The sequence below is a fragment of the Protopterus annectens genome, chromosome 4.part0 (assembly GCF_019279795.1).
Source record: "Protopterus annectens isolate FY-2018-M chromosome 4.part0, PAN1.0, whole genome shotgun sequence".
In the NCBI taxonomy this organism is placed as follows: Eukaryota; Metazoa; Chordata; order Ceratodontiformes; family Protopteridae; genus Protopterus; species Protopterus annectens.
Window position 1 is genome coordinate 79243569 of NC_056733.1, and position 12075 is coordinate 79255643.

The 12075-nt window shown below is 38.8% G+C and overlaps 1 protein-coding gene across 2 annotated transcripts in view; it reads left to right on the forward strand.

Moving 5' to 3' along the window:
- LOC122799199 overlaps positions 1 to 12075 on the forward strand; it is a 215204-nt gene that overhangs the window by 59819 nt on the left and 143310 nt on the right. For both annotated transcript variants that reach the window (XM_044068102.1, XM_044068103.1), the window contains one exon: positions 2370 to 2542. In XM_044068102.1, the coding sequence (XP_043924037.1) occupies positions 2370 to 2542 (173 nt within the window). The remainder of the gene's footprint in view (positions 1 to 2369; positions 2543 to 12075) is intronic.

The following is a 12075-nucleotide window of genomic DNA, read 5'->3' on the forward strand; positions in this document are numbered from 1 at the left end:
GGGATCTTTTTGTGCAATTATTACCCATTTTGCTCTACCCTTTTAATCGTTACATAACTCCTTATTTTTAACGTGGTACCACGGATTTTGTTATAGTCTCTTCAGAATGACTGCCTACCTGCTCTGTTTCCTTGATCTATGACAAGACAGTAATCTTTTTGTCCCTGACTTGTAAAAACAAAGTCTCAACAAAACAATACAAATCTAGTCTCTGATCTAAAACAGAAAAAAGGTAGATTCACCTTACCTAAGCCTTCGTGATTGATCACCTGGTTCATGTAAACCCGCCCTTCAGTCGCAGATCAGAAAGTGGCTGGCCTCTTTTGTATGACAATCCATTCGGAGGGCTTTTCAAATAAGAACCGATGTTGTTTCTTCCCTGTATGGTTTCAAGCCACCTGGCCTGTCTGATCCGAGGCGAAGTGAGGATTTCTGGTCCGAAGGACCAATCTGTCAAAGGAAAAAACTTCAAAGACCAATACATGTAAGGTTCAGTTAAGGCACATTTAATAACTTGCAGCAAGGAGACAAAAACATGCAAATACAAGATTTTGCCCTACTACTAACAGGAAGTATGCTATTCTTATACTGTTTTACAAGACATGGCCTTCTATAGCTGACATAATCAAACGCAACTTTCAGTATTGTTCTACAGCAGATGTTACTCAGATTTTCTGCTGACATGACTGGATTTATGAGAAACTTTTTGAGAAAAACAACCTGGCCTTGGTGGGCACTAACCCGTTACAAGCTTCTATTGTATAATTCTAATGCATGTGTTACATTTCAAGGTACTTTTCTAGCTCAGATGCAAGCAAATGCTGATTGCAGTTCATATTTTCAAGCAGTCTTTGTTCTAATTATCTATAGCATCTGCAGCTGTGTATTTTCTCACAACACAAGCGGAACTCCTTGTCTAAGTTTCATAACATTTATACAAGTGGTATTGTTCTATTCATTATTTTCCTGACACAAGCAAAAATCATCTGTTTCTCAGTAAATTTCCAAGGCATAAGCAAAGATTTTAGCTGCACATATTTCATGACAATACAAGGTCAGAAAGCTTCTGAAATTTGTACAGATTTATGCAGTGTAAAATAGAATAAATGTATTAACCCTTTTCAAGCTCTAAATGCACTAAGCACATTACTAATACATATATTAATACATATTTTTTCTGACAATGGGTATCAGCTGGGTGGGATTTGCATGCACTAGGAGGCACACAGAGTAGCACAACCTCCAAGGTGGAAACTGGAGAGAACACTACATCTCTACTGCAGGGGGAGAGGCAGAACTTGTGTGCACATCTTGTAGAAGTGAGGCATGCATGCTCTCCACGGTCATTCCATTTCACATTCCTTCCCTGTTGCCTCTTCTAGTGTGCACACATTTAAGGCTGGGGGGGCCTCAAACCACCCCCAATGGCTGCCTGGATGACAGCACCTCTCAGTCAGCTCTTGCTTTGTTGAAAATAAATATTTTGATGGACCGAGAGAAGGGTTGATGGTCAGCAGGCAGCAAGGGCAAAAAAATCATAAAAAAAAGAAAAATATATATATATGGCTATGTATGTGTTCTGGGGTCAGGAAGGCTTCAAGGTCAAGCAGTTTCTTGTTTAGACTTCTAGTACTCAGCAGTCCTTTACTTGCCGTGATTGCTAGCTAAAAAGTGCACTCTGAGAACACTTTGCACAGTATATAACCCATTCATCAGCTGTCTGTATTTGGATTCATAGGAGTTTAATAGTTCCAGGATTGAAAATGGGCAGGGGATGTACAGTGCAAATAAGAATAAATTATATAACAGAGCTAGGGGGCTATGGGACTGTCAGCACCTATAGTAGTATGCATACTGTATGAGCTCAACAATATATTTCTAGGGCAGGAGTACTACATTCTAAGTGACAAAAAGACATCAGCAGCTCTGTAACAATAAACTATGTCTTGCCTTAAACTATAATGTAATAGCAGGTCATTCTGTACCACACTGACACAAATTATATGCACATTTGCACTCTTGCATTCCAGCTCTATCTTTCTTCCCACTGAGAGCTTAAGAACTGTCTGAGAAATATTCCTCCCCTACCCCATCATTCAAAGTACTGTAGTTCTTTCCATGTAGCACTTGGAGAGTAAGAGCTACTTACCTGTGTTGGTTTCTAGGGAAGTACCAAATGTTTAACAAATCTTCATGTCTGTTCCAAGCTGCTACAGATGCAAGTGAGGGCCATGCAGTTATCAGTTAGGATTATGGAGTCCATGATCTGCCATTTTTAAAGAAGATTTAAATGTATATTTTAAGGGCAAAGCAGGACAGGAGATGTTGCGGTAGCTCCTGAGCACACACTAACTTTTATTTATTTACAGATGTCAGAGGGGCTGCAAGACTGGCAGACTTTGGAATCAGCCGTTGCATTCCACAGGACCAGAGCATTCTCTACACAATGGTAGCTGGTTCTAAGTACTGGAGGGCACATGAAACCATAGAGGGTACAACATCTGAAGGTAGCGCACCTTATAAAACAAGCTCTGATATACAGGTAATGTGGAAACAGTTGCATGCTATTTCTGAGACTCTATTAATGAGAGAGCATGGAAAGAATTTAGCTTTGCATACAACATTATGCTCCTTTCTAGGAATTTCTCCTCACAAATTGAGATATATTACTTCATATGTAGTTTATTATCAGTAGAGGTCTATATATATATATATATATATATATATATATATAAAATATATATGTGTGTGTGTGTATGTATATATATATATATATATATATATATATATATATATATATATATATATATATATACACACACACACACACACACACACACACACACACACACACACACATATATATATATATATATATATATATACACACACACACACATATATATATATATATATATATATATATATAGGCATATTCATGATATATGAATGCTTATTTCCAGCTACATGGGTGTGAGAGTAAGAAGCACAGATCTTTTTAACAGAAATAGTGTGAACATGGGGTTTTGATACATGGAGTTTGTTTAATGGGCTGAAGCAATGGAAACAGAGACAAGCTGCGTGCTGAAGAAAGGAAGGTGAGATTTATCTTGCACATAAAGAATCGCAAAGGGGAGACTTTCAGATTAATGTAGAAAATCTTCGAAGGGCATATGGAAACAGCTGGAGCAAAAATAAACAGTATTAATTAAAGCAGAATGAAGAAATAAGGGTAGACAGAGTAGCAAAGTCTGAGACAAAGAAAGGGATAATTTGTTGTTTTAAGCGTAAAAGCAAAACCTTTTTTAGGTACATGAGGGAATAAAACAAACTGAAGGGAGAATAACAGTCAAAAAACAAAACAAGGCTGAAAGCAATGCTTAAAACACTTTTTAATTCTTCTGGAGAGTAACAGTAAGTCTGAGTGGAGAGTAGATGTGGGAAAAGTTTCCACTATGAGTGGACGAAAGTGAATGCACCAAAGACTGGAACCCCTGAACTGCATTAGCTGAAAACATCTTGCTTTAAAGCACTTTTTATTAGTGCCTCGCACCCGCCCGATGTGGGGAACAAGCTCCCATACCCTTCAAACTTATATATATCAATTCCATGGTCACACCAACATGAGGAAAAGAAAAATGCCCCCAAGAAGGGAATCACTGCCGACACTGCTCGCTGACGGTGATTTCTTGAGGAGGATTTCTGATCATCAGCAAGTTGCTGCTCAGGCAGTTGAAGCTCAAGAATTAAAGTTTAATCTGTTGGAAGGATAATCAGGGGAAAGGAAGTGGATGAACAATTCTATTCAATATTCACTAAGGAAAAACGGGGAGTCAAGTCAGTAGAAGTGTTTAGGTTAAGTTAAAAAGGAATGGTTCCAGTCTTTTCACAGAAGAAATGGTTGTGAAAAAAATCCAAAGCAAGCAAAGTGATAGGTTAACACAAACATTCTTTATGAACTGAGGAAAAAGCTTGTAATACAACTAACTAATCTTTTTGAAATTGACTTGTTATAGTTCTGCAAAAATGTGCTTTTTTTGCAATTCAGTAGTTAAAATTATTTTGTGTTATTGATTGAAATGTTTTGCAGTAGTATCATGTCTCTCTGGCCAAAAATACAGTTGTTTTATAGCCAATTGTGATACTATTCCATGCAACAGCTGTAACCACACCACTAAAATTATGTTTTATATAGCAGTAACCAAAGGAGTTACTGCAAAAGTGGGAGAGTGGCTTTCACACTGTTTGTGATTCAACCACCTATTCAACCACCCCACCCAGATGCTTGAAGTTGTTGACCTGTTCCACTGAATCTGCAGTCAGTCCATGTGGTTTATTGTTCTCAGCATTAAACACTTTTTTACATCATCAAAAGATTAACTCTATAGAGTAGAGTGTGTTCCTTACAAAGAGAAAGATGTATGGTTGAGAGTGTTCTTAAAGTCTGATACCCAGATCTGTACTGTTGAGAGTGTACTTAACATAAACACAATCTTGTGTGAGTGAGTGGTTGAAACAATGACCATTTGGCTCTGTCTTTGAGAGCATTTCTAACAATCAAGGTAGTTGACTATTCTCTGAATGTAGCACCTGAATCTACGTGACTGATACTGTTCCATACTTCATTCACCCAAATCTGTAAGAGTGATAGTGGCAAAGTTCAATGCCATTTGTGTGATTGATTGTTCCCATTATCAGTTAAATGTTTCTGGTTAAGAGCATTCATAATATTAGATATATGAATATGTGCAACTAAGAGTGTTCCTAAAAGCAGATAGAAAACATGAGGCTGAGAATGTTCTAGACATCAAGAACCTGAATCTCTAAATCTTAGTGACTGAGAGTTTTCCCAACACCAGATATCTGAATACGTGTGATTGTGTTTCAAATATCAAACACCTGCATATCTGAGATTTTAAGTGTTAAGAACCCCAGATCCCAGAATATGTGAGACTTTGTGTTCCAGCATGACACACTTGAATATATATGATTGTGAGTGTTGCTAGCAGCATCAGTCCCCTGAATAATGTGAATGTGAGAGTTCCTAACATCAGTACCCAGAATAGAGTGAATGTGCGAGTTCCTAACATCAGTCACCTGAATATATGATTATGAGCGTTCCTAACATCAGTCACCTGAATGTGAGATTGTGAACGTTCCTAACATTGGTCACCCAAATATGTGTGATTGTGAGTGTTCCTAAAATCAGACACCTGAATAAGTGTGACTATAAATGTTGCCAGCATCAGACATCTGAACTTGTGATTGTGTCCTCAATATTAATAAGCCAAATATGTGTGCTAGTAAGTGTTCCCAGCATCAGGCACATGAACCTGAAAGAATGGGTATTATTCACACTGGATATCTGAATCTGTGTGTGTTTTTAAAGTCAGCCACCAGAATCCATATGGCCAAAACTGTTCTAGAATTCTGATATCTGAATTTCTGTGACTGACCATTTCCAGCACAGAACATAATGTGTTTAACTGAACATTTACAACAGTAAATACCTGAATGTGTAGCTGAAAGTATTCCTAATGACAACTGCCTGAAACTGTATAACTGTGTTCCTAATATAAAACACTTAAATCTGTATGACTGGAGAGTGTTCATTAAATCTATTTTGACACATATAGAGTTAGTGAATATTGCTGTTGTTTCAGCTATTTGCCCCATTTTTATTAAAATCCTTCATAAAGTCATGTTTTTGCTATACTGACATCACAAAGACTTTCCGGTGAGCTTTGCCTTTGGTTACATCAGCATAGGGATAGCTGGAGAATGCATCCATAGACTTTTAAGAAAGCACTGCTGTGCATGCATGGGGGGGGGGGGGGTCCATGCATTAAAGTATATGGAAGTATTACTTCTACAGTGAAGTCAACTGCGGTGGTGGTGCTACGGTAGCATTGTCGCCTCATAGCAAGACGTTGTCCTGTTCAATTCTCAGCTAGAGCATCTTCTGTGTAGAGGCATACGTGAATGGGGCGTGCCTTCGTTGAAGGTTGAACATCAGGGCTGGTAACCCGGTACGTAAAAATCCACTACCAATCATTAGCGGACCAGAGTTCCACTGTGGCGACCCCTAACCAGGAAAAGCCGAAAGACACTTCTACAGTGAAGTTACTAAGAGATACAGTAGGTATATTCAGGTCATGGCTTAGTAATAACATTTTTTATATACGTATATAGGGAAACAGCTCAGATATATAAGCACTTCAGCTGTTATGTGCAGCAACGTATATGTGAATGTTGGTAAAATACTTTAAAATGTTTGCATGCTGTATGGGAAGCCTGTGAGTAGTTAGTCAGGATCTCCTCAGTGACATCCTTCATGCCTTGTAAAAGAATCAGTCTATTTTACACTTCACAACAGCAAGATGTGGCTTAAATGGGATTTCAAAACCATTACATTGCCCTTTGTTCTGTTGTATGTCTGATGCAGCCTTTGAAAAGTAACTACATTTCAAAAATGAATTGTAGTCACAGTGTGCCTTGATAATCATATGGGGTTTTGAAAAATGTCTTTGTTTTTTTCAGTCCAGTACTTTAAAGTGTCCTGTAGTATATTTCATGTTGTTATCATTATGTTTAAACAGCAGGTCAAAGTTCTTCGTTTTCTGAACGACTTGTGACCTACTATCTTGGGTTATTCATGATCTAAGTCCAAGATTTTAATAGAAAAGCATCTTAAGAGTACCTATAAATCAGTACCAGCACTGAGTTTAAAAATCCTTTCAGCAGCCTGAAGGAACAGTGTGATACACTGGCAGTCTTCTTATTTCATTTGCTTTACTTTGAAGCAGAATTTGAACATCAGAAGAATCATCTGCCTGCATCTGAGTCATGCTGTCTTTCTACACTGCAAAAAACAAGCCAAAAGGAAACTAAGATCAGCAATTCACTGGAAAGTAACTTGCCTAATGTGCAGTGCTACAGACGTAGCATACCTATAGTTACAGGACAGGTTGTGCATAAAACAAACACGCAATCTGAGTTTCAGTATTCAGCACATGATTCGATTATGATTTGCAGTAATGTAGTCTGCTATTTCAATTCTGATATGTAAATGGCAGGATTCTAATTTTTATTTATCCTTTTTTGACTGGGATAGTTCCACTAAGCTAGTAGCCTCTTTTCAAGGGAGACCCGAGGTGGTCTTTATACTACTTGTGGAAATTTGGCCAGGCCATCAGGGAACTTCCCTAGTTGTCATTGTTGTGGGTGGTGTCACATGTCAAGTATTCAAATGAGACACTGAGGCACAGAATGTGTTCAAGTCATTTATTGTGCATAAACACATCTGGAGCTGTAACTGGTACATGTACTTTGAGCTTCATATGCTTACTGACTGACTCATTACTTCTAACACACTCACATGTGCATCTCTATTAAAGCTTGCACTCACACTGACTGACTACACAAAATGGCACTGATCTCACACATGCTCAGTAACTTATATGCAAGTGCTGTCTAGCTACAGTGGCTGACTGGGTTCAATATACACACTGATCTACATCCCTCTTCTTTAGTTTTCTTCAACATTGCAAAATACAAGATCAAAGACATATTAAGAGCTAGACATTATTTCAACATTTCAACAAAACATATCTGACTTCAAGTCCAAGTCGCTGTGTATTTGGGATTGGGTTTGCAAATTCTACCTGATCTAGTTAAACAGAAATTTTGACAGGGTTTATCGACAGGGACAGTCTCTGGGGATTCTTTCAAAAAGGAACATCAGAGTTTACATCAAAATTGTTTGAAGGAAGCACACTGTCGTTTTGAATTTGAACAGTTGATGAGTCATTCTGGGAATCAGAGTCATTCGCACAGGCAATCTGCTGCGGCACTGGTTGAGAGACAGGTAACACATGTCTACAGTTCCTTCTGAAATCCATTCCTTCCAATTGTATGATGTAAGAGCTTGGGTCCTCACAAATGCTCTTCATGATTCCCACTTGGAACTATCCTTTAGATGTTTCCATTCTCACAACTTCTCCGTGTAGTAATGCCCAAAGGGATTTACTTTAGTGACTAACATTTTCTCTCTGTTGTTGTTCTTTGCATTTGGTACTAATAATTGTTTGCTGATTGGATGAGCTGTTCATGTTTGTCTGGACATCAGTCTCTGAGCAGGTGAACCAAGCAAGTTGTCTCGAGGAATGTTTCTGAGACCGAGTAAGTTAAGGAAAACAACTGTTTTGCACTCTGAACTGCACATTCACCTTAACCATTGGCTTGTGGATACTCAGGACTACTGGTAACATGAACAAAGTCTCAAGACTCAGCAAATTTTCTGAACTCCTGACTTGCAAACTGTGCACCATTGTCAGACATGACTTTGTGTGGACTACCATGGACAGAAAAATGTCTCTTCAATTTTGTAATGACTGCACTGGATATCATGTTAGGAAGTAGGTCAGTTTCAATAATGCTGACCATTCCATTCAAAAATATCTGTAGCAATCGTCGACCGTGGTAATTCAGGAACTTGGTGTGGCTGAAGTGGTTCTTTTTGTTGAAGCGGTTTGGTGCTGTTGCATACTGAACATGCTAGAGTTTCCTTTTCTATATCTTTGGACATAGAAGGGCAAAATTCAATGCCTCTTGCCCTTCTTTTGGTCATATCAGTACCTGGGTGACCACGATGCAAAATTTTGATATATTCCTGTTGTAATGCTTTAGGAATTGCTTGTCTATAATACCATTCTGGTATTATAGACAAGCTCACCAGCCTGAACATAAACACCTACATCACGAGATGGATTGCTAATTGGCTCATGGACAGAACCCACATGGTGAGAGTTGTGGGCTCTAGGTCCGACTCTAAACTGGTTACAAGTGGCATCCCCCAGGGCTAAGTCCTGTGACCCCTCCTGTTTGGTATATACTTCTCAGAGGTACAGGCAAGCACAGGAGGACTATGGCTGACCAAGTTCACAGACAACTGCAAACTGGGGGCCATAACTGACTCTCCGGCTGATACAGACATCCTCCAGAAGGGTCTCACTGAGACGGATACCTGATGTCAAAATCATGTCCTCAAGCTAAATGCCAAAAAGTGCATAGTCATCCCATTTGGAAAAAACTAATTACCCACAAACTACCACATACGTGGTAGTCCCCTAAATACAGAAAATGTAATAAGGGATCTGGGGTCCCAAGTACATAGTAATCTCTCCTTTGATAATCATATTGCCAAGGTGGTTAGAAAATCCTTCTATGTGGCCCACCTAATCATAAAAGGGTTCGCATCTAGAACAAAAGAGGTTATTGTGCCCCTCTACTCATCATTCATCAGACCAATCATAGAGTACAATGCCCCATTTGGGATGTACCTTACAAGACACCTGCAACAGCTGGAAAGATCACAGAAGTACCTCACCAAGAGGATTACTGGCCTCAAACAGATGCCCTATGCAGCCTGACTGAAGAAACTCCAGCTGTACTTGACTGCATACCGCTTACTCTGAGGTGATCTCTGCCTGACATACAAGACCATGTCCAACCCAGAATTGATGGACATGCTCCACCTAAAAAAAAAAACAAATCCCGGAGAGCCACATGCTCTAGGGATCTAAACCTCACCACAATGATAAATAGGATGTGCTGGAGGGATAGATTTCTGTCCCAGAGACTCCCCATGCTTTGGAACAGGATTCCAATCTACATTACGCAGAGCCGCTCATTAACACTCTTCAAGATAAACCTTGATGAGTGGTTGGGAAACAGAAAATTTACCCTGGGAATCACTGCTGTGGCTCTGCTGGACAGAGGTACAGGGAACTAATCTAAGGGGGCAGTGAAAGTCAACACATTCTGGCTAGGCTTATAGATGCCCGCAGGCAGATAGCCTAGTACTTACCTATGAACCTATGAATTACCACTTTTGGACCTTTCATGATGATTCCATCTTCCTTCATAAGCTCATCTCTGTAAGGAAAATACTGCTGAATGTCATGTGGTAAACCACTTTGTCATGTTGGCCATCTTTGACTGTTAACGTTTTTCATCTTCTGGAGAGGTGGGTCTGAAGCTGTTTAATTTCTTAGTTCATCAAGCCATGCTGACGAAAAATTTCTGACTTCCATGACTTCAAAGTCTGCTGTTTCATTTTCATGCTGCTCTGTCGTTTGTCTGGGTGCGCGTGACAAAGCATCAGCAAGGTACAAGTATTTGCCCTTTTTGTAAACAACTCTGAAATTGTACTTTTGCAGTTTTAACATCATGCATTGCAATCATGCTGGGGCTGTATGTATTGGCTTTTTCAAAATTTTCACTAGTGGATGGTGATCAGTTTTTATTTTGGTATGTTTTGCATAAATATAATCATGGAACGTCAAACATGAAAACACTACTGCCAAAAGTTCTTTCTCTAATTCTGCATAATGCATCTCTGCTTCGGTTAAAGTTATTGATGCATAAGCAACTGGTATACATTCTTGAAGACATGCAGTGCCAAGGCTGTATTTTGAAGCACCACAAGAAAGAGTTACAGGTTTGTGAACATCATAATATCTCAATGTTGGTGGACTAGCAATTTTCTTCAGAATATCAAATGCTCTTTGGTGTTGTTCCAACCAGGACCAGTTTATATTTTTTGCATGTCAATTCACGTGATGGGGCAGAAAGCTCACTCAAGTCTGGGATGAACTTTCCTAAATAGTTGACCATACCTAGAAAACGTTGTAAAGATGTGACATCCATTGGAACTGGCATTTCATTAATTGCTGTTTGTTTAGATGGATCTGGTTGTAAGCCAGAACTGGTAAACAAATGTCTCACATAAGTAACTTCTTTCAGTTTGAATTCACATTTCTGAGGATTCAGTTTAAGATTTACTTCACATGTATGGTCTAGAACATTCCTGAGATTTCTGTCATGTTCTATCATGTTCTTCTTCACCATTTCCTCCAACAATAAACAATAATGTCATCTACTATAGTAGCACATGGATAAACAGAAAAAATTTGTTCCATGGCATGTTGAAAGACTTCACTAGCAGAACTGATTTCAAATGGCATTCTCAAAAATCTATGTCTGCCAAATGGTGTACTGAATGTAGTTAATGAAAATTTGTGATCAAGCAAAATTTGCCAAAAAGAGCTTTTTGTGTCTAAGTCTGAATAAACAGTGGAATTTGACCTGACAGTAGCTACCTCTTCTACTCTATGCATTGGATGATGAGGATGCTTAAGTGGTTTAAGTCTCTTGGATCAATGCATATTCGAATATCATTTGAGCTTTTCTTATAAGCTACGACCATGGAGGATACCCATTCAATCGGTTCTTCTACTAGAGTAAGGACGTGCAAATTCACCATTTTGTCTATTTCTGCTTTTACTTTACTCTGCATTGCTACTGGAAACATCTGTGCTGGTCTGACAACTGGACTTACTTCATGGTTTAACTTCATGGAATACCTGACTGGAAGTTTACCAAGCTCATCTTTAGAAATGTCAGCATATTCACTAAAATTACTCTGTGTAAACTTATCGTTGTTATTCATATTTATGTGGTGAATCTCTTTATTATACAAAGGTCCGGTTAGCCCGGACTTTTTTATAAGTATAACTTTCTTTAAAACACTGTCTCAGCTATGTTAAATGGGTTTAAAAACCCATTTAACATAGCAAAAACATTAAAAAAAACGGAGATCTTGCTGCTTTCTCCGTAGACTCTTTCTTAAATAATGTCATGAGTATAATAGCAATAACCCACTTCTGGTGTGGGGTAATGCTGTATTTACGGTTGTTTTTGTTTTGTCCTCTCGGACCAAACCACGCCCACCCAAACCACGTGGGTAAGGGTAAATTACCCCCACCCAACAAGTGTGCTATATTAAATGAAATCAGCCTCATTCTCAGACTGTCATTGAGGCGTAACAGCAACTGCACATATATTTTGACTAAGTAAAACTGCAAGTCATAGCTGTTTCCAGAATGGCACGAAAGAACTACCTTGCCATCAGGTTGGATGTCTTCACCACCACTATAAGCAACTAGTTTTTCACACTTTGCTGAATCAAGTTTCTCACCAGCTTTTACTTTAGCAAACATTTGTGCTGATATA